A 25298-nucleotide genomic window follows, 5' to 3' on the forward strand; every position below is an offset into this window, starting at 1 on the left:
ATTAAGTAATGCTGAAACTAGAATTTTCACAGGTGAAATGGGTAGTTTTCCAATTAGCATAGTATCTGACATAAATGCACTCTCATTAATTTAATTAGTGAGACTTCAGATACAAGAATTATGGAGAAATTCTAGAGACAAACTCTGTCAGCTTTCTGGTGGGGTGATCTCCAGGAGAAAGGTAACAGACCAGTTCTTTCTCGCTCGCTCAAGGGATGACACGAAGTAAAGACACCGGGGAGACTGCAGCATGCTCAGATCTCAGATCTCGCTTATTAGCAGGTGGGCAAAGTTTCAGTAGAAAACCAAACAAAAAACATTATTCAAATATGTCAGAAATTACAGGTTTCTTAAAGGTCAGCTTGCCCCTATGGTAGGGGGCTGGTATGACAAGAACTGATGCAGATACATAAAGGTCAAGATAATTAGTCTCCAGATGCAGGCATTTAATTACCCAAAGGCGTTTGAGGGGAAGAGAGGGGTTGAACCAGTTAAGGCAAAATAGAAGATAAGCAAATTAAGGACATCAAAGGGCACTGCTAGGAGTGTATGATAAGGTGTGTTCTCCTCTGTGATCAGAAGGTGAGGTGAACTTTGAGTAAATGAACCTTAAGGCAGGGGCCATGTGGCCTGTATTAATGAAGAGAGGCAGTGAGGTTTCATGGGCCTGAGAGTCAAGAAGGAAAGAACTAAGTCTGAGCTTCTCCCCTTTGCTCACCTCGGTTGAGAGAGGCTGACAAGAGGGTATCTTCTCAGACCTCCATCCAAGGATGGGGAGTTCTCCCTAAGCTCTATCAAGCTTACACGTAGCCCCACAAAACTCCACAAAACTCAAGCGTGCAAGATCAAGATGCAAAACTATATACTAGGCCCTTTACTAATGGGCTTAAGGGGTGGCACCCATAGTTTATGCTCTGGCCAGTTGCTGCATCCAAAGGTTCTGGCTGCCTAATAATATCTGCAAATACCTGAATCTTGCCTTAAGAATTTTGTCAGCTCTACCTTCAGTGAACTTTCTGTGCAATTGGTCAAGGACAAAGAATCAATCTTACAGACCACTATTTTGTGTCTGCCCACAAAAAAATAAATAAGTAACTGCATGTATTGCAGAACTTTTTTTTATAAGTTAGCAGTGAGGTAGTAAGGGTACATCTGACTCTCATCAACTTCTAATTATTTTCAATCCCCAGTGTGTATCAAAGAGACCTTATATGTATATACTAGGTAAGCATATACACCAGTGCAGTGGCTTCTATCTTCCACTATTAAAATGGATTTAAGGCTAAAATCAGCATCCACCCTAAAAAAGCAGCCTGTTCAGATCTCTTTTGCTTTAGCATGCCAAAGCCAAATCTACTTCAAATCAGTGTCCAAATCATTTGACTTGCCCACATCACCTCAGTGGCAAATATTTTATGTGCTATTGCATTCGATCCCTGCCTGTTTCAATCCCCCAATCAACACAGTAAGAATAATGATAAGGCTAATAATGAGAACTTGACAAGAGAGAATGTCTGAAATAACAAATTATTTTATCACATATCAAAAATGTATTTCACAAACTAACAACAACAAGAAAAATCAAGCAAGTGCATACTGAGAGCTCCATATTCCACAGCACTTCTAGTCAATTCTAACAACTGACAATTGGGCTGAAAAAGAACACTTACATGACAAGATTGTCAATCACCCATGTTATCTTTGGAGCTTCATTCAGAAAAGTGAAGTAGGGGGTGTTTAAGAGCCACAAGAAGATTCAACAAAAACTTATTTAGATTTAGGATCAGAATTTCAAGACTTTTGGGGGTCGGGGAGAAGGGTAAGGCTAAGAGAACCAGTAGTGCAGTTGTTTTTAAAGACACAGGTATAATAATAATAATAATAACCCAAAGACCGTTCTCCCCATTGTGGTATAAAGAATGCTTGCTCAATGGGGCACAGTCTCAAAGAGAGATGAAAATATGTCCTCTGGAGTAAAAAGTACATTTTTTTAATGTGTAAAGCAAAGAAATAATACACTACAGATCACTAATATGACTATGATATCAAAATTTCATGGAAAGGGTGCCTAACAAAATCCCTTGAGCGGTGATGGAAAACAGAATGAGACACACCAGTGAAGGAAGGGGTGCCTTCCCATAGCTAGAGAGCCATGCCTACCCACAGAATTTCTCTCAGGATGAGACTTGACTCTAGCCTGGGTTCCTCCATGCTCTGCTTCACAGTCATTCCCCTAAACTAGAGAAATGTACATGGAAGATTTTCATCTCAGACTTTCTGTTTCCAAGTTCTGTTTTCCTTTAGCTCTTCTCTGTTTTTTGTTTGTGGCATCTAAGTCCCACACATGCACAGTTCCACCACCCTTAGCAGACTTACTCATCTGTCTAATTTCAAATATAGAACAAGACAAAGAGAGGGGCATAAAGAGAGGAAGAGACAGCACAGCTAACACCGAAGCCCCCCCGCCCAAGTGCCACAGCATTCCCATGTGATGCTGAGGCTTGAACCCAGGCCATGAGCATAATTCAGCATGTGTCCTACCAGGTGAGTTATTTTTCCAGCCCTCTGATTTTCCCTTGGAATATTTTTACTTTTCTCAAGAAATGTCAAAATATGTACTGTCGGACTCTTTGTGTGATGAGGCCTCTTCCTGGGCACAAACTCCTGGCTTACCCACTCTGTTGTGCACCAGATGTGGGGGCCCAGAAAGAATGTTCTGGGGAGGGAGTCGGGCGGTGGCGCAGTGGGTTAAGCGCACGTGGCGCAAAGCACAGGGACCAGCGTAAGAATCCCGGTTCGAGCCCCCGGCTCCCCACCTGCAGGGGAGTCGCTTCACAAGCGGTGAAGCAGGTCTGCAGGTGTCTATCTTTCTCTCCCCTCTCTCTCTGTCTTCCCCTCCTCGCTCCATTTCTCTCTGTCCTATCCAACAACAAAGCAATGGCAATAATAACTGCAACGAGGCTGCAACAACTAGGGCAACAAAAAGGGGGAAAAATGGCCTCCACGAGCGGTGGATTCATGGTGCAGGCACCGAGCCCAGCAATAACCCTGGAGGAAAAAAAAAAAGAATGTTCTGGGGCAGTAGGAGTTAGCCAACTGGATCTCTCCCTGTTTTCATAGCTAGAGACGTAACCAGAGATCACTAGGAGAATGTTTCATGAAAAATCTGTTTACTGAACAGAAAAGTAGGGTTTATAAGGGGTTGTAGGAGGAAGTAAGTTATCCATTCCATATATGGTTTGGGAGAAGAGGGACAAAGAGAAATAGGGGTTGAGAAAAGGTCAGAGCATTCCTAGTAAATGTTGAACAAGGAGTTTAGTTGATCAAAGGAATGAAGGAAGTAGGGTTATCAGTAACTAGCACACAGAGAGGAGCCTTAAGAGAGGAGATGGATCATGTAAGATTAAAAGAACAGGAGTAGGTGGAGAAGTAAGGAGAATGATCTTGGTTATAGTTTGACAGAGCAGAACAATGATGTGTGGGCCAAAGAAGATGGACTTCTATTAACTTCTGAGTAAACAAACCAAATGGTTTGAGAACAAGGATGGGCTGCATGTAGAGTCTTTTGTGAAGCAGGGAGGCTTTCAGAGGAGACTTTTTCTGGTGGTTGTTTTCCTCCATGCTCAATCTCATGGAAGAGAGAGACTTAGAGAAAAGGTTGTGCCATCCAGACTCCCACTTTTCAATAGGAGGTCCCACATCATGCTCAACCATGCCTCACAATTTCCCTACAATGTACTTGTCATCCAGCATGCTACTTGTCTGTGGAAATTCTTCAGCACTCCCAGCCCATGTTTTCCTCCCTTCCTTCCTTCTTTCCTTTCTTCCTTCCTTCCTTATCTTGCTTCCTTTCTCCCTCTTTCTATCCTTTTCTATTTTATTTTTATTTGACAGGACAGAGAGAAATTGAGAGGGGAGGAGATAGAGATAAGAGATAGAAAGTGAGAGACAGACAGATACCTACAGACCTGCTTCACCTGTCATGATGCATCCTCTCTGCAATTGGGGAGCAGGGGCTCAAACTTGGATCCTTGTGCATGGTGATATGTGCACTTAACCAAGTGCATCATTGCCTGGCCCCCACCAGCCCATTTTCTTGGCTACTGGTGTCACAGTTGTCTACCAAAACATGAAATCATGGTAGAGACAAGAGTCGAGAGATGGATGAGTGCCTCTCAAACAGAGAAAAGCACCTTATAGCAGGCTTTCTAGTGCCACCAATCAGGTTCACTGCTCACTAATTCTGTAGCCTTGAGAAAATTACTTTGCCACCTAAGACTTTAGTTTCCTATGTATAAAACAGAAATAGTAGTTTTTATCTCATAATGCTTAGATGCTTAGAAAAGTAGATAAAGTAACGTATGGCTTAGAATCTAGTAAGTTCTGGGTCCAGGTGGTGGCGCAACTGGTTAAGCGCACATAACAAAATGTGCAAGGACTGGGGTTTGAGCCCCAGTCCCCACCTGCAGGGGGGAAAGCTTTTCCAGTGGCTAAGCAGGGCTGCAGGTGTCTCTCTGTGTCTCCCCTTTATAACCCCCTACCTTCTCGATTTCTAGTTGTCTCTATCTAATAAATAAATAAAGATAATTTTCTAAAAGATCTAAAAAAAAGAATCTAATAAGTTCTTATAAGCATCAGTTATATTGATAAACTTCTCAGCACTGATGATAGTCCTGAGCACTGAACATCAAGTAGAGAGCTCAGTCAATCCTCAGCACTGGCAAGTGTTTATACACTGTGGTTATGCTTTCTATTCAGTGCAGAATATCCACTCTTATTCTCTATCATATTTCTGCTTGGCTCTAGCACAGTCATATCCAAAGTGTGGGTATGAGCTTACAGTCTAGCTTACAGTGTGTGCTTATAAATGTAATGGGGGGAGGTGTCACAAACATGCAAACATAGCAAGAAAGTATAATAAAGAAATCTATCCTTAAGATACATTCTAATTCTTAAAATATGTATGTATGAATTGTGTTCAATTTACTACAAGTTTTCAAGCCTAGCTTTCACACCTTTCTATGGGAATGTATTCAAATTCTCATTTTGGGGATGAATAAACTTGGGATTACTCATGACCACAGAATGTGAACTCAGATCTACAAGGATGCAGAGGTCACATAGGCGCCTAAGCTGAATATGAGCCCCGGATCAGCTCAAATCGATGGGGTTCACAGTCAACAATATTTATATCCCTTTCCCATATTAGGAAGCCACTCTCTTCCCTAATCCAGCTTTCTGGTCCTTTTCCCAGCCATGACATCATCTCCCAGGACAAAAACTTGGATCCACATGCATATCAGATTTCAGGCTCAGGGGCAAAAAGAAAAAGGAAAAAAAAAAAAAAACTAGTATAGCCACAGGCCCTTTGGAATATAACAAAATATACCTACTAGCTATCTGCAAAATGGAGGACCCCTCCCAACTCTTCATCTGCACTATTCCAGACTTTAAGTCCATGATTGGTCAACAATTTGTTTGGCTTTGTATGTTAACTCTCTTGTCAACCACCAGGTTCCAGATGCTAGTAGGATGCCGACCAGACTTCCCTGGACAGACAACCCCACCAATATGTCCTGGAACTCTGCTTCCCCAGAGGCTTGCCCCACTAGGGAAAGAGAGAAGCAGGCTGGGAGTATGGATTGACCAGTCAATGCCCATGTTCATGGGGGAAGCAATTACAGAAGTCAGACCTTCAACCTTCTGCATCTCACAATGACCTTGGGTCCATACTCCCAGAGGGTTAAAGAATAGGAAAGCTATCAGGAGAGGGGAGGGGATACAGAGTTCTGGTGGTGGGAACTGTGTGGAGTTGTACTCCTCTTATCCTATGGTTTAGTCAATGTTTCCTTTTCATAAATAAAAAATTTAAGAAAAAGAAAAAAAAAGAAAGACATCATTGGGCTGGGGAAATATCATAGGGATTTATGCAACAGACTTTTTTGTTTTAATTTTTACTAGGGAGATTAGTGGTTTATAGTAAATTGAGTTGATGGTACATATGTAAAATTTCTCAGTTTTCTGCAAAACTGTCTCACTCCCAGCCTAGATCTTCCTCCACCATCATGTACCAGGACCTGAAAGTTCCCCACACCCTCCAGAGTCCTTTACTTTGGTGCAATACACTGAACCCAGTCCAATTTGTACTTTGTGTTTCCCCTTTCTGTTCTTGTTTCTCAACTTCTGTTCATGAGTGAGATTATCCCATATGCATCTTTCTCTATCTGGCTTATCTCACTTAACATGATTCCTTCAAGCTCTACCTAAAATGAAATAGGGTGAATTCACCATTCTTAATAGCTGAGTAGTATTTCATATATACCACAATATTCTTAGACACTCATCTGTTGCTGGACACCTAGGTTGCTTCCAAGTTTGGGCTATTACAAATTGTGCTACCATAAACATGTATACCTATGAATATGTATGAATATGTACACCTATGAATATGTATGAATATGAATACCTATAAATATGTATACCTGTCAATATGTATACCTATGAACATAGGTATACACAAATCTTTTTGGATGGATTTTTAAAAAATTTTTCATTGTCTTTATTTGCTTATTGGATAGAGACAGCCAGAAATTGAGAGGACAGGGGAGATAGAAAAGGAGAAAGACAGAGAGACACCTGCAGCACTGCTTCACCACCCACCCGTGAAGTTTCCCCCATGCAGGTGGGGGTCTGAACCCAGGTCCTTGCGTAATGTAACATGCACTCAACCAGGTGTACCACCACCTGACCCTAGATGGATGTGTTTTATTCTTTAAAATATATCCCCAGGAAAGGAATTTCCAGGTCATAGGGTAGGTCCACTTCTAGCCTAAGAGTTCTCCAGGGGTTGGACCAATTTACATTACTACCAGCAGTGCAGGAGGGTTCCTTTGCACCCACCACAACCTTTCCAGCATTCGTTGTTACTATCTTTTTCGATGTATGACATTCTCACAGGAGTGAAATGGTATCTCGTTGTTTTTATTTGTATTTCTTTGACCATCAATCACTTGGAGCATTTTTTTCATATGTCTGTTAACCTTTTAGATCTCTTCTTTGGTGACTATTCTGTTCATATCCTCTCTGCACTTTTAAATGGGGTCATTTTTGTTGTTGTTGCTGAGTCTGATGAGCTCTTTATATATTTTAGTTATTATTTTGTCTGATATATGACATGTAAAGATCTTTCCCAGAGACTGGGTGATGGGACACATAGTTAAATGCACACATTACAATCTTCAAGAACATGGGTTCAAACCCCTGGTCTCTACTTGAAGGGAGAAGGCTTCACACACAGTGAACCAGGTCTGCAGGTGTCTCTCTGTCTCCCTCCCTCACTATCTCTTTTCCTTCTAAATTTTCTCTGTCCTATCAAATAAATTAAAGTTAAAAAATAAAATAAAATAAATTAATTAATTAATTTTTTAAAAAGATCTTCTGTTTAGTGAGTGAAGATCATTCTGGGGGCCATGGGTAGTGCACTGGGTTAAGCGCACATGACAGTAAGCACAAGGACCCACTCAAGGTTTGAACTCCAGCCCCCACCTGCAAGGGGGTGGCTTCACAAGCAGTGAAGCAGGTCTGCAGGTGTCTATCTTTCTCTCTCCCTCTCTGTCTTCCCCTCTTATCTCAATTTTTCTATGTAATATCCAACATCAACAACAATAAGAAGAACATCAACAATGATAAACAACAAGGGCAACAAAAAGGGAAAAAACTGCCTCCAGGAGCAGTGGATTCATAGTGCAGGCACTGAGGCCCAGCAATAATCCTGGAGGAAAAAAAAAAGATCATTCTATAATGTATCTCTTTGATTGGGTGGTGGTTTCTTTTGCCACGCAAAAGCTTTTCGGTATGATGTAGTACAATTGGCTTATTTTATTTATTTATTTATTTATTTATTTTTGTCTTCCTTGTAATTGGATCTGTGTCACTGAAGAGGCCTATAAAATTTATATGTCTGAGATCTCTTTCTCTCCTCTCCTCTCCTCTCCTCTCCTGGATCAACTAGGAATACCAAAGGAGAGCACCTGGGACCGAAACAAGACAGGACTGCAGCGACTACAGGAACCCACACACATGTGGCTGGTGACAGAGAGGAGCCTAGGGAGAGATTAAGTGGCTGGTAACAGTCTGGTAGTTTGTCAGTTGAGACACCACCTCCAGTCTGTTCCACCAAAAAGGGGACAGCTGAGGGGAGGAGAGGACTCCCCAGAGACTCACCAAGTACAACTCTGGTTCTCCATTGCTACTGCCCTCAGAGTCTGGAGCAGTGGCAGGGAGGGACACCAGGGGACAGAGATATAGCCAGGAAACTCAGGAGAAGACCTATACCTTGGTGGCATAGCGGTGGGGCTGTGAAAGTCTCTTTGCATAACCACTGGAGTATCTCTGCCACACCCTGCTTTATCTCTTGATCAGCAGTAAGTGATTAAGCCAAGAAGCCTACTTGTAGTTTAAAAGCCCTCAGGCTCCCATAGCCTACAGGGAAGAAAAAGAAATAGAGGCTTTTAAACCACTGAGTTCCAACTCAGGGATCAAAATACTATTGAAACAACTGTTAACTTCCACCACTGGGAACCCTTTAATTACCTTAGACACAAGTCAATCCAGGCAATAGTGATCAGTAATTTGAAAAATACTGAGAGAGGGAACTCATAACATAATATGTAAAATGGTTAAACCAACAAGAAGAAATAATGGAGAAACAAACCAGGACAAGTGTCCACCTAAAAGCCCCCCAAAGGGTGAAGAACAAAATAACGAGTTCAACATCCAAACACTAGCTAGGGAAATAATCACAGGAGTGAGTAAAGAGTTTGAAATAATTGTAACCAGAAATACAGGAACAACAAATGAGACTCTGGAAGAAAACACTAACTATCTCAAGGTTATTAGAGAGCTGAAAGCTGAAATAGGTGAGCTAAGAACACAACTAGCTGAACAAGTTAAAACAGTATCAGAACAGGGTAACAAAATAGATAAACTCCAGAAAACAGTAGAGGGCAGAAAGAATAGAATCAATGAGGCTGAAGACAGAATTAGCAAGATCGAGGACGAATTAGAGACAACTAAAAAAGAAGAGACCTCAAAAAGAGATTAAGAGATGACGAAAACAACAACAGAGTCCTATGGGATGACTTCAAAAGAAACAATATACGCATTATTGGCTTACCAGAGGAAGAAAGAGAGGGAGGTGAAGAAAGCATTCTTCAGGACATAATAGCTGAAAACTTCTCTAGTCTAGACAACATCAAAGACGTAAAGATTCAAGAAGCCCAGAGGGTCCCAAACAGACTTAACCCAGACTTAAAGACACCAAGACACAACATATTCAGAATGGAAAGGAATAAGGATAAAGTATACTGAAGGCTGCAAGAGAAAAACAAAGACTCATCTACAGAGGAAAACCCATAAGATTAGCAGCAGACTATACGCCACACAAACACTATACGCCAGAAAAGAATGGCAAGATATCTATCGAGTGCTCAGTGAGAAAGGCTTTCAACCAAGAATACTATATCCTGCTAGACTGTCATTCAGACTGGATGGAGGCATCAAAACCTTCTCAGACAAGCAACAGTTGAAGGAATCAACTATTACCAAACCTGCCCTGAAAGAAGTTCTGAAAGGTCTTCTATAAACAGTCAGTCCACCATAAATAGGTAATATCTGAAAACACTCTAAAACTCTATAAGAATGGCGTTAAAATATCTTCAATCTTTGATATCAATAAATGTCAATGGCCTGAATTCACCTACTAAAAGACACAGAGTAGGAAGATGGATCAAAAAATACAACCCAACAATATGCTGTCTACAGGAAACCCACCTAACTCAACAAGACAAACACATACTTAAAGTGAAAGGATGGAAAACTATCATACAAGCCAATGGCCCACAAAAAGGGGCAGGAACAGCTATTCTCATATCTGACACGATAGACTTTAAAATAGATAAAATTTAAAAAGATAGTTTTTTTTTCTTCTGATCTTGTTTTTCAACTTCTGCCTGAGAGTGAGATCATCCCATATTCATCCTTCCGTTTCTGACTTATTTCACTTAACATCAATTTTTCAAGTTCCATCCAAGATCAGCTGAAAACAGTGAAGTCACCATTTTTTATAGTTGAGTAGTATTCCATTGTGTATATATACCACAACTTGCTCAGCCACTCATCTGTTGTTGGACACCTGGGTTGCTTCCAGGTTTTGGCTATTACAAATTGTGCTGCTAAGAACATTTGTGTACACAGATCTTTTTGGATGGATGTGTTGGGTTCTTTAGGATATATCCCCAGGAGAGGAATTGCAGGATCATAGGGTAGGTCCATTTCTAGCCTTCTGTGAGTTCTCCAGACTGTTCTCCACAGAGGCTGGACCAATTGACATTCCCACCAGCAGTGTAGGAGGGTTCCTTTGACCCCACACCCCCTCCAGCATTTTCTGCTGGTACCTTTTCTGATGTATGACATTCTCACAGGAGTGAAGTGATATCTCATTGTTGTCTTTATTTGCATTTCTCTGACAATCAGAGACTTGGAGAATTTTTTCATGTGTTTCTCGGACTTTTGGATCTCTTCTGTGGAGATGCCCCCAGAGGCAGATGCCTCCACCTCATTACTAAGCCCTGCCCCAGAGGCAAGGGACATCCCCAGAGACAGGAAATGCCCCTTTGCTCACCAAGCCTCCCGTTGGCATCACACTGGCTCTTACTGCACCCCTACTTGTCCCTTCCTGTTTTGTTATAGCATCAGGTTTACGCCCAAAAGGTTTCTGCTCACCCCTACACTACTATTCCTCTGTCACATACAGAATCTTTTACAGACATTAAACTATCTTAATGTGAGGACTAGATAAAAAGATAAAAAAAGATGTAAAAAAAAAATTGTGAGGAGATGGTGGAGCCTGGCAGAGCTTAACCTATGAGATGAGTCCCTCCAGGTAAGTCTCTCTCTCTAAAGAGGGGTTAAGCACGGGGGGGGAGGGACACATGAATCTCACAAGGTTGGCAGCCATGTAAGTCTTCCCTCCCCTACAAAAACAGCCTACATTTTCCCACCTGAGCACGGCATTCCTTAAAAACATTTAAGCCTGCTCCACTCTATATTTCCTATACTGTGTCCATTAGATATAAAGGAAAAGGGGGAGATGCTAGGGAATTGTGCAGATGCAGTCACATCTGCCAAGCTGTCTCCTCAGGCTTTGCCACTAGCCGCTGATATTCTCGCAGTGATATTGTTTTTCTAACAATCCTGTCCCGACACGTCACTCCTGGTTGTTGCCCTATAAAGCCCTTCTTCCGCCCCTCATCTCTCTTGCCCGTTTTTCACTTAGGCAAACGGACACAAGATACGGTGCTGCACGTAGCAGGAGGCGGCCATTTTTGCTACCTCCTCGTGGCCCAAACCACTGCGCTCTCACCCAACTCTGAGGTGCCCAGGCGAATAAAGATTTGTGTTCCCTCTTCGCTCTGGATCTCTTCTCTCTCTTCTCTGCAGCGCAGCCTGACACTGTTTGTTGAAGAAACTCTCCTTTCCCCATTTAACAGAGCTCTCTTATCAAAAATTAGATGTCCATAGGTGTGGGAGCTTATTTCTGTGCTTTCAATTGTATTCCACTGTATCTATTTTTGTTCCAGTACCAAGCAGTTTTGATTACAATGTCCCTATATTATAGTTTTAGATCTGGGAGTGTGAAGCCTTCATTCAGTTCTGTTCATTTTTCTTCACTGTTTTGGTGATTCTAGTTATTTTCTAGTTCCAGATAACATTTTGTAGCTTTTGTTCTATTAAAAAAAATTGGTGGGATCTTGATGTGTATTGCATTAAATTTGTATATGGCTCTGGGTAGGATATTTAATTTGAAGATGTTAATTCTTCCAAACCATGAACATGGAATAGATTTCTACTGCTTTGTATCTTTTTCTATTTCCATGAATAGTGACTCAATTTTTTTTTAACCTCATAGTTTTCAACAAAAAAATCTTTCACTTCTTTTGTTAGGTTTATTCCTCACACCTGAGACACCATAAATCCCAAGATCAATCTCCAGTGCTATCATAAGCTTTTGCTGAGCAAGGCTCTGGTAAAACAAACATATATACACACATACTTGAGCTGTGTGTGCTTTAAGTTCAGAACTGCTCTGTTTCAAACATGTATTTGTTGACGTCCCTCTCTTTCCCATATGAATCTAATGAAGAAAGTGGAGTCCCAATGATGTGTGAAAAACTAGCATTGGTATCAGAAAAACACCTGAACTGAAAGTCACCTCAGAGAAGTGAAGGGAAAACCAATTGAGTAAGCTCTTAGAGGCACCATCCACAAGTGATTTTAATTGGTGGGTTGATACCTGGTGATTTTATTTTGTGGGTTGTTATATATGATCAAGCACAGGGTACATGCATTTTTCAGCATGTAATTTTGCTTTTTCAAGAAGAAAAAAAAGATATCGAAGACAACCTCTCATGGCAACTTCCTCAGAAGCCATTTATGCAGGCTCAGCTGTGAAGGGTATTAGCAAGTCAGGTTGATGCTGGAAAGCATCACCATTTGGACAAAAGGTGAAAAGCACTTAAACACAAGTGGCTTCAAAACTTGAAAAGCTGACTAATTAGGCTAAGCCTTTTTAGAAAAATATATAAAAGTAAATTCAGAGAAAGTAAAAGTTAACTTTAAAAAAACTTTTAAACTCCTGAATATAGTTACAATAAAGAAGAATCCCTCGAATCCATTAATTTTAAAAAATTAAAGTCACTTGACAACGTCTAGGTAATACTCATTAGAAGCCAACATTATGCAGTCTATCTCCTTTCTACTATTTCCATTTAAAGGCACTAGACACTGTCTAAGGTTTCATGAATTAGAGAGAAACAAGATTAGGATTTCCTCTCCACCGCAAGCCCAAGTGAAAAAATTTTGGAAGTACACACCCACCCACCCCACCACCCATTTTCAGGCAAGGGATCAACCACATATCTCTTTAATATACTTCTAACAATGAAACAGGAGTCATAACATCCATTTTTATACATCCTATAGAATCAGGATATATAAAAATGTAGTCTGGTAAAAAGTCATTAATTAATTCAAATTAATGGACAGGTCAAATATAAGTCCTCATGTGCTAATCAAATAGTATTTGTGTGTCTAAACTTGGAGGCTGTGAACTCTAGTTCACAGACCAGATCCAGCCTACCGCTTATGTTTTTATAATACATGAGATAAGAATGGTTTCTGCAAAGAGCAAACACAAGTAGAACCTGAACTGGAATTGGCGTAATGCACCAAAATAAAAGACTCTGGGGTTGGGGGGGGGAAGAATACAGGTCCTTCAGAGGACCTAGTGGGGGATTGTATTGTTATATGGAAAACTGAGAAATGTTATTCATGTACAAACTATTGTATTTACTGTCGAATGTAAAACATTAATTCCCCAATAAAGAAATTAAAAAAATTTAAAAAAGATATTGAATCTAAAAAAAAAAAAATGGTTTCTGCAAATGAACATTTACAAATTTTACGACAGAAGACACTAACTTTGAATACCAATCCTGCTAAACATTATCTCCCCACCACTATAACTGTTAAGAAATGACTTATTACCAACAAAGAGGCACCAAATTTACATTATGATATTTTTTTAATTTTGTCAGTGAAATCTGTAGAAATATTTTGTCTCATAATAAAGAACCTACGTAATATCTCAAATTTACTTCTTGGCCCAAAGTCACAAATAAACTATCTGAATCACCATAGAAAAAGTTTGCTAATTCAGTTTAAACAATGTACAATAAATCAGCCTAGTCAGAAACTTGCCAATATATTATTTGTCTCCTCAGTCTCTTAATGTGTAGAGTCTAATTGTGCAGTACATGGGATTTTTTTTTATAGCCACATATTTTACAACATAGCAAGAAGTCTGCAATAATGTCTGAAGTCACACCAGACCTTCCTAAAACTCAACTAACTACTCCATTCAAGTCCAACTATCAAACTGGTCCATTTTAGATGTGTGTTAACTTGAGACAAGAGCACACCATCAATCTCAACAATATAAAAGTACCAAATTCTCATAAACTCAGCCTCGCAAATTAACACATCATGCTTTAAGCTCACTTTTGAACCTAGACCTACAAAATGAGAACAAGTGTCCACGACCCAGAAAAGCTCTGAGAAGTCTAACCCAGTTCCTCCTTAAAAGATGCTGTGAGGGCAAGAAATAATAATAATAATAATTTTTAAAAATGAATGAATAAATAAATAAATGAAAGAAAAAATAGCATGTGTCAGGTATCATATAAAACTGATTAAAAACAGAACTATCTCTACTTAAAACAGGGTTCATAGGAATTTAGAAGCATACCAAGTTGTCTTGGGATCATGAGTATAAGTCTTTAAAACCTTAAGAACAGACAATCAGGAGTTATTCATCTCTGTGACTTTCTCATCTGTAATATCTGGGCAATAATAACAACTACTTCAAAAGTCAGAAAAAGTTAAATTAGATAAGTAAAAATTCTTTTTATAGTAAATAATATATAGCAACTCTTCAATAAATATTAGCTATTATCATTTATTACATAGGTGTCAACATATTTTATTCTATAATAATTCACTCTGATTATTTCTCTTAATTGGGACTACAAGCATTTTCCTTAGTATCACATATTATTTGCTGACTTTTTTTTTCTTGCCTCCAGGGTTATGGCTGGGACTCAGTGTCTGCACCTGGCAGCCTTTTTTTTTTTTTCTCTTCATTTCATTGGCTATGACAAAGAGAAATGGGGGGCTAGAAAGGGGAGAAATAAAAACACCTGCAGACCTGCTTCACTACTTGTGAGGTGAGCCCCCCCCACATGAGGGGATCCAGGGGCTCAAACTGGGGTCCTTGAGCAGGTCCCTGGGCTTCACATTTCATACTATGTGTGCTTAACCGAATGTGCCACCACCTGGCCTGCTGTTAGCATATTTTTAATGGGCCAGAAATGGCACTTAAATTTTACTTTGATTTGGATTTATGAAATAATTAGTGAGGTTAGCTATTCTGCATATATTTGTTTAACTATTTTCTCTATATGTCTTATTCTGATCTTGGTGGAAGTCTTCATGATTTCACTTCATTTTGTCTTTCATTAGTGTGTCTGTGTGTGTGTGTGTGTGTGTGTCTATGTGTGTAATCTGGGTCTCATGCACACGCAATTTCCCCACTCTAAGGTCATTTTCCCATTCAAATAGCGAAATAAAGAGAGAGAGAGACAGGGAGATGCTGTGAGGGCAAGAAAGCAGAATAATAATCATCATCATCATCATCATCATCATCATCATCATCACAGTGATGGAGCTTCCTCTAGTGCCATGCACTTTTCAGGTAGTGCTGGGGCTTGAACCTGGATTGTGCACTCAGAAAATCATACTCCCTACCAAATGAGCTATTTCTTCATCCCTCTTTCAATTTTTATTATTATTTTTATTTTTATTAGACAGACCAGAGGACCATTCTGCTGTACCAGGGATTAAACCTGGAACTTACTGCATATAATCCCTATGTTCTAAAGTTCAGTTACCCACCTTGGCCCTCCAGGGTTTGTTAATGTCAGTTCACCAGTGGAAACAGCTTACCTTCTGGGCTCCCTGTCTTAAGAATGTGCTGGCAAAGGTTTCCAAGATGCAGTTGAGAAAGCCAGCCCCTGTGATTGAAATTTTGCCTCTTTGAATGAAATCAGTCCTGTAAAAGACAAAAATAACTATCTTTGATGCACGCCATTCTGTGTTTGGATAGTTAGACTATAGAGATTAGTTGTCAATCATAATGAACATGTGTTATGTTCATCTCCCATTCTGTCAGGTTTCTTTCTGTTTTGGTGATGGTTCCCTTCATGGTGATAGTAAACTCAGTAATGAAAAAAAAAAAAAAACATAAAAAAAATAGGGAGAGAACAAGGGACAGAATATTAACCAGAGGAAAGAGCCAAAGGGCTAAAAGACATGAAAAAATGCTCTAGTAATCATAGAAATGCAAGTAAAGACAATAATCAGATACCACTTCACACTTGTGAAAATTACATACATTCTCAAGGGCAGAAACGAGTATTGGTGAGGACATAGGGCAAGAAGAACACTTGAATATTGCTAGTGGGAATGGAAATTGATCCAACTTTTGTAGAAAATAGTCCGCAGGTTCCTTAGAACACTAGAAATGGACATAGTCTCGGATCTAGTAATTTCTCTCCTGGGAATGTATTCAATTGAAGAAAAACACCTATCCAAAGAAATCTATGTACATTTACGTTCATAGCAGCACAATTTGTAATAGCCCAAACTTGGAAGTAACCCAAATGCCCAATAGCAAATGATTGCCTAAGAAAATTGTGGTACTCAATGGAGTACTACTCAGCTTCAAAAATGATGAAGTCCTCTCCTTTGCTTCATTCTGGGTAGAACTTGAAAGAATTATGTTAAGTAAGATAAGAAAAAAAGATAAAGATAATTACCAGCTGATCTCACTCATAGGCAGAACTTTAGAAACAAGGACAAAAGGGGGAACACAAATGAACCTTGGACTGACTGTGGTGTACTTCACTAAAGCAAAGGACTGGGGAGAGGAAGGAGGAGGACAGAGAGTTGAATCTTGGTGCATGATGGTGGAAAAAGACCTGAGCTGGGGGGTGGGGGAAGAGTGTTTATAGACACCTATCATAGGGCGATGAGAAACTGTACCCATGTGCCAACAACAGTACTGTAATCAAACCCCCAATAAAGTGATAAAAAATCATAATGAACACAAAATAACCATAAGTCATTAACTGCTTGTTACAAAAGATTTTGTTAAAAAGATTTACAGTTTATATAAGCAACATCTTATACAAATTAAATAACTACTTTTCTTAAGTGGCTAAAAGTCTTTTTTAAAATCTGTTTCCCCAACAGAAATAATAGTTCTATGTCACATGATAGATACATTAACTGTGCTAATATTTATATGGAAGTAAAAAAAATAAATAAAAGCTGTACACTTCAAACTTGCACAGTGTCATAAGTCAACACATTTAAATAAAGCTGGGGGAAAGTACATATTTGAAATCTAACTATAGCAATTGTAAAAATAAAGAAATCCCAGTTATACTTAGAATTGATTCCACAATAAAATGGTTCTAGTTTCATATCGTGTCTCTAACATATTATTCTATTTGATTAAAATGACTATATTAAAATATTATTTTATCTTTTTATGCTGAAAAATAACTTTTTAACTTGTGTCCCATACAATTAATTCTCAGTTGTATCATGCTGACTAAATTACTCAGACTCTCTTAAGTCAGTTTACATACATGTAAAATGGGACTGATGATAGTATCTTTCTTTTACAAGTACTGAGAGAAGTAAATGTTTACTACTACATAGAAGGAATATAGAGCTCAGTTCCTAAAATACAACATTCACTGCATGTAAGACGTTATCACTAGAGAAAGAGACAAACAGAGAGACAGGAAAGCCAGACACCCGGAATGACTTTTTAAATTCTTTTTTTATTTTTAACTTTTAAAATCTTTGATCGGAAAGAATAGATTGAAAATGGTGAGGCAGAGTGGATGTTGGTACCTTAATTAAAGTTCTGCCCGTATTAATTATTTCCATTTCATAAAAGAAATTTGAGTAACAACTGAAAGTGATGTCAGGGAGCAGGCAGCAGCACATCTAGCAGAGTGCACAAGTTACAAAGAGCCAAGACCCAGATTCAAGTCCACATCCACACCTGCAAGAGGAATCCTCATAAGTGACAAAACAGTGCTGCAGGTGCCTGCCTCCCCCTTCTAATTCTCTCTCAATTTTTCTCCATCTTATCAAAAGAAAGGGGAAAAAAGTAGGGAAAAAAAATGGCTGCCTCCAGTGGTGGATTCTTCATGGAGGCACTGAGTCCCACTAACAACCCTGACAGCAAACTGGACTTCCCTGGGCAGAGGACCCCACCAATGTGTCCTGGAGCTCCGCCTCCCCAGAGCTCCGCCCTCATAGGTACAGAGAGAGACATGCTGGGAGTATGGATCGACCTGCCAACGCCCATGTTCAGCCGGGAAGCAATTACAGAAGCCAGACGTTCCACCTTTGCACCCTGGGTCTATACTCCCAAAGGGATAAAGAGCAGGGAAGCTATCAAGGGAGGGGATGGTATATGGAGTTCTGGTGGTGGGAACTGTGAGGAGCTGTACCCCTCTTTTCCCATGGTTTTTGTCAGTGTTTCCTTTTTATAAATAAAAATTTAAAAAATAAAATAACCCTGGCAGCAATATTGAAAACAAAGAAATAATATATAAATGACAAAGCAGCCCCAGGGGTTGGCACAGTGAATAATATGTTGAACCTTGAAATATGGGGTGAGGTCCAGAGTTCAATCCTCAGAATTGCCTGTGCCAGAGTGAGGCTCTCTCTGGTTCTCTCCACCCCTCCCTCCCCAACAAGTAATTTTTAAAAAATCCCCCTGGATTTAAGAGAGATATTCGAGACCCCAGTCCCACCTACAGGGGGAAAGCTTCACAAGTGGTGAAGCAGCACTGTAGGTGTCTGTCTTTCTCCCTCTTTATCTCACCTTTCCTCTAAATTTCTGTCTCTCCCAAATCTCATCTGCAATATTCTTGCCTTTAGGTTCCTGATTATTTAACAATTTGTTCTGCTTTAAATCTTAGCGCTTTTCAGTCACCAAGCTGCAGATGCTACTATGACACTAAGGTACCGTGACACCTTCCCTAGGTAGACAACCCCACCAATGTACCCTGGAACCCCATTTGTCCAGAGTTCTGCCCCACTAGGGAAAGAGAGAGACAGGCTGGGAGTATGGATCGACCTGCCAATGTCCATGTTCAGCAGGGAAGCAATTAAAGAAGCCAGGCCTTCCACCTTCTGCACCCCACAATGATCCTGGGTCTATACTTCCAGAGGGTTAAAGAATAGGAAAGCTATCAAGGGAGTGGATAGGATTCGGAGTTCTGGTGGTGGGAATTGTGTGGAAATGTACCTCTCTTATCCAATAGTCTTGCCAGTATTTCCATTTTATAAATAAAATTTAAAAATGTGGCCCAGAAAGTGGCACAGTGGGTAAATGTTGTTTTCTCAAATATGAGGTCCTGAATTCTATTTGTGGCATCTGGTTCTCTCTCTCCTTTCTTTCTCATATTATAATCATCATCATCTAATCAAAGAAACAAAATCAAGGCAAACAGACCAAAGCAGAAGGAGTGAAGTGACAGAAAATGCATGAAAGGGTGTGAGTTATTTAAAAATATCCAGTATTTAATAAAGAGCCTGGTAAATTCCTCCCAGTGGAATGACCAGAGCACAGGGTGGGTTTGGGAGAAGTTAGGAGATGAGGCTAAAAGGAAAATTGAAGGACAGATAGCAAATGGTCTTCTCAGGATGTGAAGTTTATCCTAAAGGCATTTAAGTTCTTCCTTCTGAACCTACCAAATAACAAGTGTAGATTAGCAGCCATGTATGCAGCATTGGTGGGGGTGGGGACAGGGGGGAGGCAGAGACAAAATAGCTGGTTGCTGCTCCTTAGTGCTTTTATTTCCTTAACTTCTGTCATTGGAAGGGCTTCACTGCTCTGAGCTGACTTTGTTCAGATCTAGAGATAACCACAGTAAGAAAACTTTCTCCAACTTTAAAGCTGGCTATTGAGCATTATGGAACAGGTGCATCTATCTAGGTAACTGTTCTTGCCAGCCCTCCTTAATGCTTTCAGATGATCTCCTATACTGCTCCTATCTATTTTCATCACAGTCCATTGGGTCCTCTGAGCTTTTGTTAAAGTACTATATTAATATTACAGTTTTCACAATAAAAATGTTCAAGGAGACTATTTCCCCTATCTTCTTATATCTCAACAAAAAGGAGATGAGAACCATGGTTTGTGTATTTGTGTGTGTGTAAGTACACTAAGAAAAGATACTGTAAGAAAATTATGAATCTAAAAATCTGTGATATTGACCAAAATAGCATAACCTCTTAATTAGAACTTCTCTAATAGCAATAGCCTCTACATTTAGTTCATGTATAGTAAAAAAGAATATCTTAGTAACACCTCTCTGTCTACACACACACACACATACAGCATACGTATACATATACACACCAACACACACAGACTTACCCTAGTCACTCTGACATTAATACTAGGCAAACAGTCTGAGCAAAGCAGCTTCCACCTCTCAGATTTAAGCCTATTTAAAATGATTTGCTCATATAAAACTATATCCTAGTGACACTAATCTTTCCTGTCTTTATTCCAGATTAGTCAGAGTAGAATTTTACAGTGCTATTAATATTTAAAAATGAAATGTTGAGCAGCTGCACGCTCTTGGGAGAAACGCAATCCTCAGTCCTCAAGGCAAGTATAGGTGAGGGATTAATAAAAGTCTCCCTTACATCATATTCTAAGCAATATTTCTTCCTACCACTTTGGGGAGAAATAAATGCTCAGAAAAGCACTCTCAGGGTTTGCCCACAAATCAGAGAATAACAGGGCGGTAAAGCGGGATCATGCCCTTGCCGTCAAGGAGATGAGAGTTTATCCTGTTATAGTTAAAGATTGCCAGAGAAGAAAATGTTGTACTTTCCCTCAGTAAGTCATTGGCAATGCACAGCAGACATTTCCTTCTTATTACATATAGCTAACCTAAATTCATCATGCTTGATAAACCTCGTAAGTTCCCATGCAAAACACAGGAGGCCCCAGAAAAAATATGTAGTTAAACGGAAAGAAAAGAGAAAGAAAGGAAAGAAAGAAAGAAAGAAAGAAAGAAAGAGACAAAGAAAGAAAGAAAAGAAATAGAAAGACAGATGAACAGGTAGATAAACAGATGCAGAGACAAAATGATACTAACGAAAAGATCTGTGGGAATTATTTCCTCTTCCTACAAATTTCCTAGAACAAGTATAATATTTGACAACGACTAAAAATATTAAGAAAAAGTCCCCAAGGGTCATTAACATGTTCGGACGCCAATATGCCAGGCTAGCTTCGTGGGCAGGAGAGAGACGACCAGTGACTCATAGCTGAGTGGGAAGCAGTTCAACCAATCTTTATTCATTAGAAAATCCTGCCTTTTATATCTCCTGAGGCGGAAGAGAAATACGTAGGATAGGGGGTGGGGAGAAGGAAAAAGCACAAGTGCTTGGAAGTATCAAGCTTGCATCTAACCAGTGGGGATTAAACCAATGCCCTGTAGGCAGGGTGAATCTCAGGTAAAACAGTGATTATGTAGATAGATCACATCATTAAGCAATGCAAATGAACCTAAGAACCTAACGTGATGATCAAAACAGAAGGGGTCTTAGAAGCAGAATTAGAAGCATACCAACATTAACACACTAGAGAAAGATAGGCTGGGGGTATGGATTGACCTGCCAACATCCATGTTCAATAGAGAAGCAATTATAGAAGCCAGACCTCCCACCCTCTGTACCCCATAAGGACTTCAGGCCCATACTCCCAGATAAAGGGATAAAGACTAGGGAAGCTTCCAATGGATCAGATAGGAATTGTATGGAATTGTACCCCTCTTATCTTACAATCTTGTCAATCATTATTAAATCACTAATAAAATAAAGTTCCCAAGGGTCATTTTTATCTAAATTAAAAGATATTCTTAAAAGGATCTGTGTTAACAAAAATTATTTTTAGAAATGGTACATGCTAACTTCCAAATCACCATTCATTTAAATTTTAATAAATCATTTTTCTGCTTTTCTTTCCATACTGTGCAACCTCAATTCCCTATGTCTAAGTAACCTCCTCCTTGAAGTGTTTGATAGTTCACCAAAGAAATAAATAAATGACTGAAATTTTCCAATATATCATGTATCCCTGTTAAGACTACAGGAAAAACTGCACCATTATTTTTGTTGTCACTTGGGTTATTGCGGGGGCTGGATGCCTGTACAATGAATCCACTGCTTCTAATAGCTATTTTTTCCTTTTTTTCTTTTTCTATTTGATAGGATAGAAACTGAGAGAAGGGGAGGAGGGAAGTAAAGAGGGAGAGAGACAGAGAGATACTTGAAGCCCTGCTTCACCACTTCTGAAGCTTTCTCCTTGCAGGTTGTGGCTCATGGGCTTGAACCTGGGTCCCTGAGCATGGTAACATGTGCACTCAACTGAGTGTGCCACCATCCTACCCCCTAAGACTGCATTACATTTATGACACTATATACTTTGGGTCAATTCTACTCTTTAAAGAAACTGTACAGTACTTGTACACACTGTGTGTCAAGACACTGCATCATCTTCTGAGATGGTTACTCTTTTAAAATGTTCCACTTTTTTTTTTTATGAAATGGAAATATTGACAAAACCATAGGATAAGAGGGTTATAACTCCACTCAATTCCCACCACGAGAACTCTGTATCCAATCCCCTCCCCTAATTGCTTCCCTATTCTTTATCCTTCTGGGAGTATGGACCAAGGGTCATTATGGGGTGCAGAAAGTGGAAGGTCTGGCTTCTGTAATTGCTTCCCAGTTGAACATGGGCGTTGGCAGGTCGATCCATACTCCCAGCCTGTCTCTCTCTTTCCATAGTGGGGTAGGAATTTGGGGAGGCAGGGCTCCAAGACACATGGTAGGGTCCTCTACCGAAGGAAGTCAGGTTGGCATCATGGTAGCATCTGGAATCTAGTGGCTGAAAAAGAGTTAAGACTGTTGACAAATCATGAGCTTAAAGGCAAGAATACTGCAGATGAAGATTTGGGATCTCCATTTTGGAAAAAGCTGTTAGTTCTATTTTAGATATATTCCAAGGGGCCCATGACTTTACTAGTTTTTGCCTGAGCCTGACATCTGATATGCAGGTGGACCCAAGTTATTGTCTGGGGAGATGGTGTTATAGTTGGAAAAAGGAATGTCCCACTCTTGAACCTATGAGAAAACAGTAGTAAAGAGAAGTTACATAATTTATCCAAGGTAAAGTATTTTGGTGCAAGATTTATTATCTACTGTGACAAAACTCTCAGTCTACCCTTATCTCCAGTAAATGACTCAAATATCCTTCTAGTGCCCCACCCATCACCCCTTTCATTTGTTTTTTTATTTGTTTGTTTGTTTTGCCACCAGGGTTATTGCTGGGGCTAGGTGCCCATACAATGACTATACCATTCCAAGTGATATTACTTGTTACATGATTTTTTTTATTTATTTAATTTTAATGAGCAAGAGAAACAGAGAGGGAGGGAAAAGTACTATTCAGCTCTGGCTTATGGTAGTGCTGGGGATTGACTTTGGGATCTTGGAGCCTCAGACATAAGTGCTTTCTGCATGGACTCCACCAAATGTGTCCTGGAGCCCCGCTTCCCCAGAGCCCCACCCCACTAGGGAAAGAGAGAGGCAGGCTGGGAGTATGGACCAACCTACCAACACCTATGTTTAGCAGGGAAGCAATTAACAAAGCCAGACCTTCCACCTTCTGCACCCCACAATGACCCTGGTTCTATACTCCCAGAGGGATAAAGAATAGGAAAACTATTAGGGGAGGAAATGGGATATGGAGTTCTGGTGGTGGGAACTGAGTGGAATTGTACCCCTCTTATCCTATGGTCTTGTCAGTGTTTCCATTTTATAAATAAAAAAGTTAAAATAAAAAAAGCTTTCTGCATAACCATTATGCTGTCTTTCCAGCACTAGGTTTTCCAATATCCCTTAATAGTCCAAGTGGTTGTTTCCTGCTACTACTACTTCCTGGACTTAGTACAGCATTTTTCTATTTACAGGACCATCACTAGAGATAGAGGACCATCACTAAAAATCAGTTTCCTAAGCACACGGTGATCATGTTACTATTTATTGAAGCACAAGAAATAAAGCCAATAAATACACTCAGCTGAGGTCAAGTTCCATTGTTGTCTGTAGCGGTCATTTGTTCATTTTCACTGCTACATAATTTTTCACTGTTTGAAAATACTCCAAATTATTTATCCACCCTGCTAAGATAGGCATGCACTATAGGGCTACTGGGGACTATGATCAACAGGGCTGTGATGACAAATATTTATAATACATCTAGATACCTATGTGCACAAATTTCTCTAGAGTATCTAGTAATCAAATATCTGGATCATATGACATATTCCAGTTTTCACTCCCTAAAATCTACAATACTCAAAGTCAGTTTTTCTAAATTATTGCCATCTGTATTTTTTCTTTATTGCATCCTTAGTTCTAACTACAATGACTTTCACATGGTAGTAAATCAATAATGCATTAGGAATGAAAAGAGGAAGAGAAGAAGGGAAGGGAAGGAAGGAAAGGGGAAAGACAAAAAAAGAAGTTTATAGTAACCTCAATACTTTTGTCAGGGAAATTAAACCAAATGTCTCAGGAGTGTCTCATGCTAAAGTCAGTAGGGGCAGCCTCCACCTGGCTGAAAGAAGAGGCAATACTTCCTCTGGTAAGAGGGACATACAAAGGTAGCTATGATGTTATGAGTGGCTTACAGGGAAAGAGAGGATTGAATCAGAAAAAGAAGGGGCAATTATGTATAAATGTGGACAGATAGTTGTACAGAAGATGGTTAGCCTATGTCTACAACTTTAGGGGAACTGTGGTGGATTTCAGGGGGGAGAGTGAAGATTCAGAACTCTGGTGGTGGGAATGGTGTGGATTCAAATCCCTGTTGACATGTAATTCTATAATATAAAAATTGAAAAATTGGGAAAAAAAAAGGAGGTTTATTCAATCAGGCAGTGTCTATTGTTGAGTAACATCTCTATTACTTTGTCGATAGGCAGACATAATTCACCAAAGACATACCTAGCACTGGGACAGAGAAAGTATTGCTCAAATCTAGGAATATCTTTGGGAAAGTGAATGATAGTTTATAAAAAACAGTCTTCTACTTTGGTAGTCATAAAAAAAAAACTGTTTCCTTCTGTATTTGGAAAATAAATAAATAAATAAAAATTTCAGAGGAAACATAGATCAGGAACTAATCCCCCGAGCACTCTGCCAGTTCTGAATTCTCAAAATGGCAGTTTCCAGGAAGGCAAAAGCTCTTAATGAGATCTGTGCCTGAATTATTGACTGGTTAGGTATGGCAAATCCTGTCTAATTGTTTTCATGATGGGAATTTAATTGAAGTGTATTTGAGAGAGAAGAAAAAGTTTCCACGGATATTCTTGTACTGACATCTTAGTTTTAGTCACAGTGTTTTGGGCATTCTCCTCCAAACTAAGGTCTACACGTCAGACTACCTGCCCATTTTTGTTTAACTCCCCAGGTCTTCATTATATGCACCTCAGCACACAAGAGTT

The 25298-nt window shown here is 39.7% G+C and overlaps 1 protein-coding gene across 3 annotated transcripts in view; it reads right to left on the reverse strand.

Annotated features, from left to right (window-relative positions):
* The window catches only part of PRELID2 (PRELI domain containing 2), a 119005-nt gene that overhangs the window by 40682 nt on the left and 53025 nt on the right, over positions 1–25298 (reverse strand). For all 3 annotated transcript variants that reach the window (XR_009547042.1, XM_060180325.1, XM_007533955.3), the window contains one exon: positions 15622–15727. Coding sequence is in view for 2 of the 3 variants with exons in the window: in XM_060180325.1 (XP_060036308.1) it covers positions 15622–15727 (106 nt within the window). In the remaining variant the exon portion in view is untranslated. The remainder of the gene's footprint in view (positions 1–15621; positions 15728–25298) is intronic.

This window comes from Erinaceus europaeus, chromosome 2, assembly GCF_950295315.1.
Source record: "Erinaceus europaeus chromosome 2, mEriEur2.1, whole genome shotgun sequence".
Lineage (NCBI taxonomy): Eukaryota > Metazoa > Chordata > Mammalia > Eulipotyphla > Erinaceidae > Erinaceus > Erinaceus europaeus.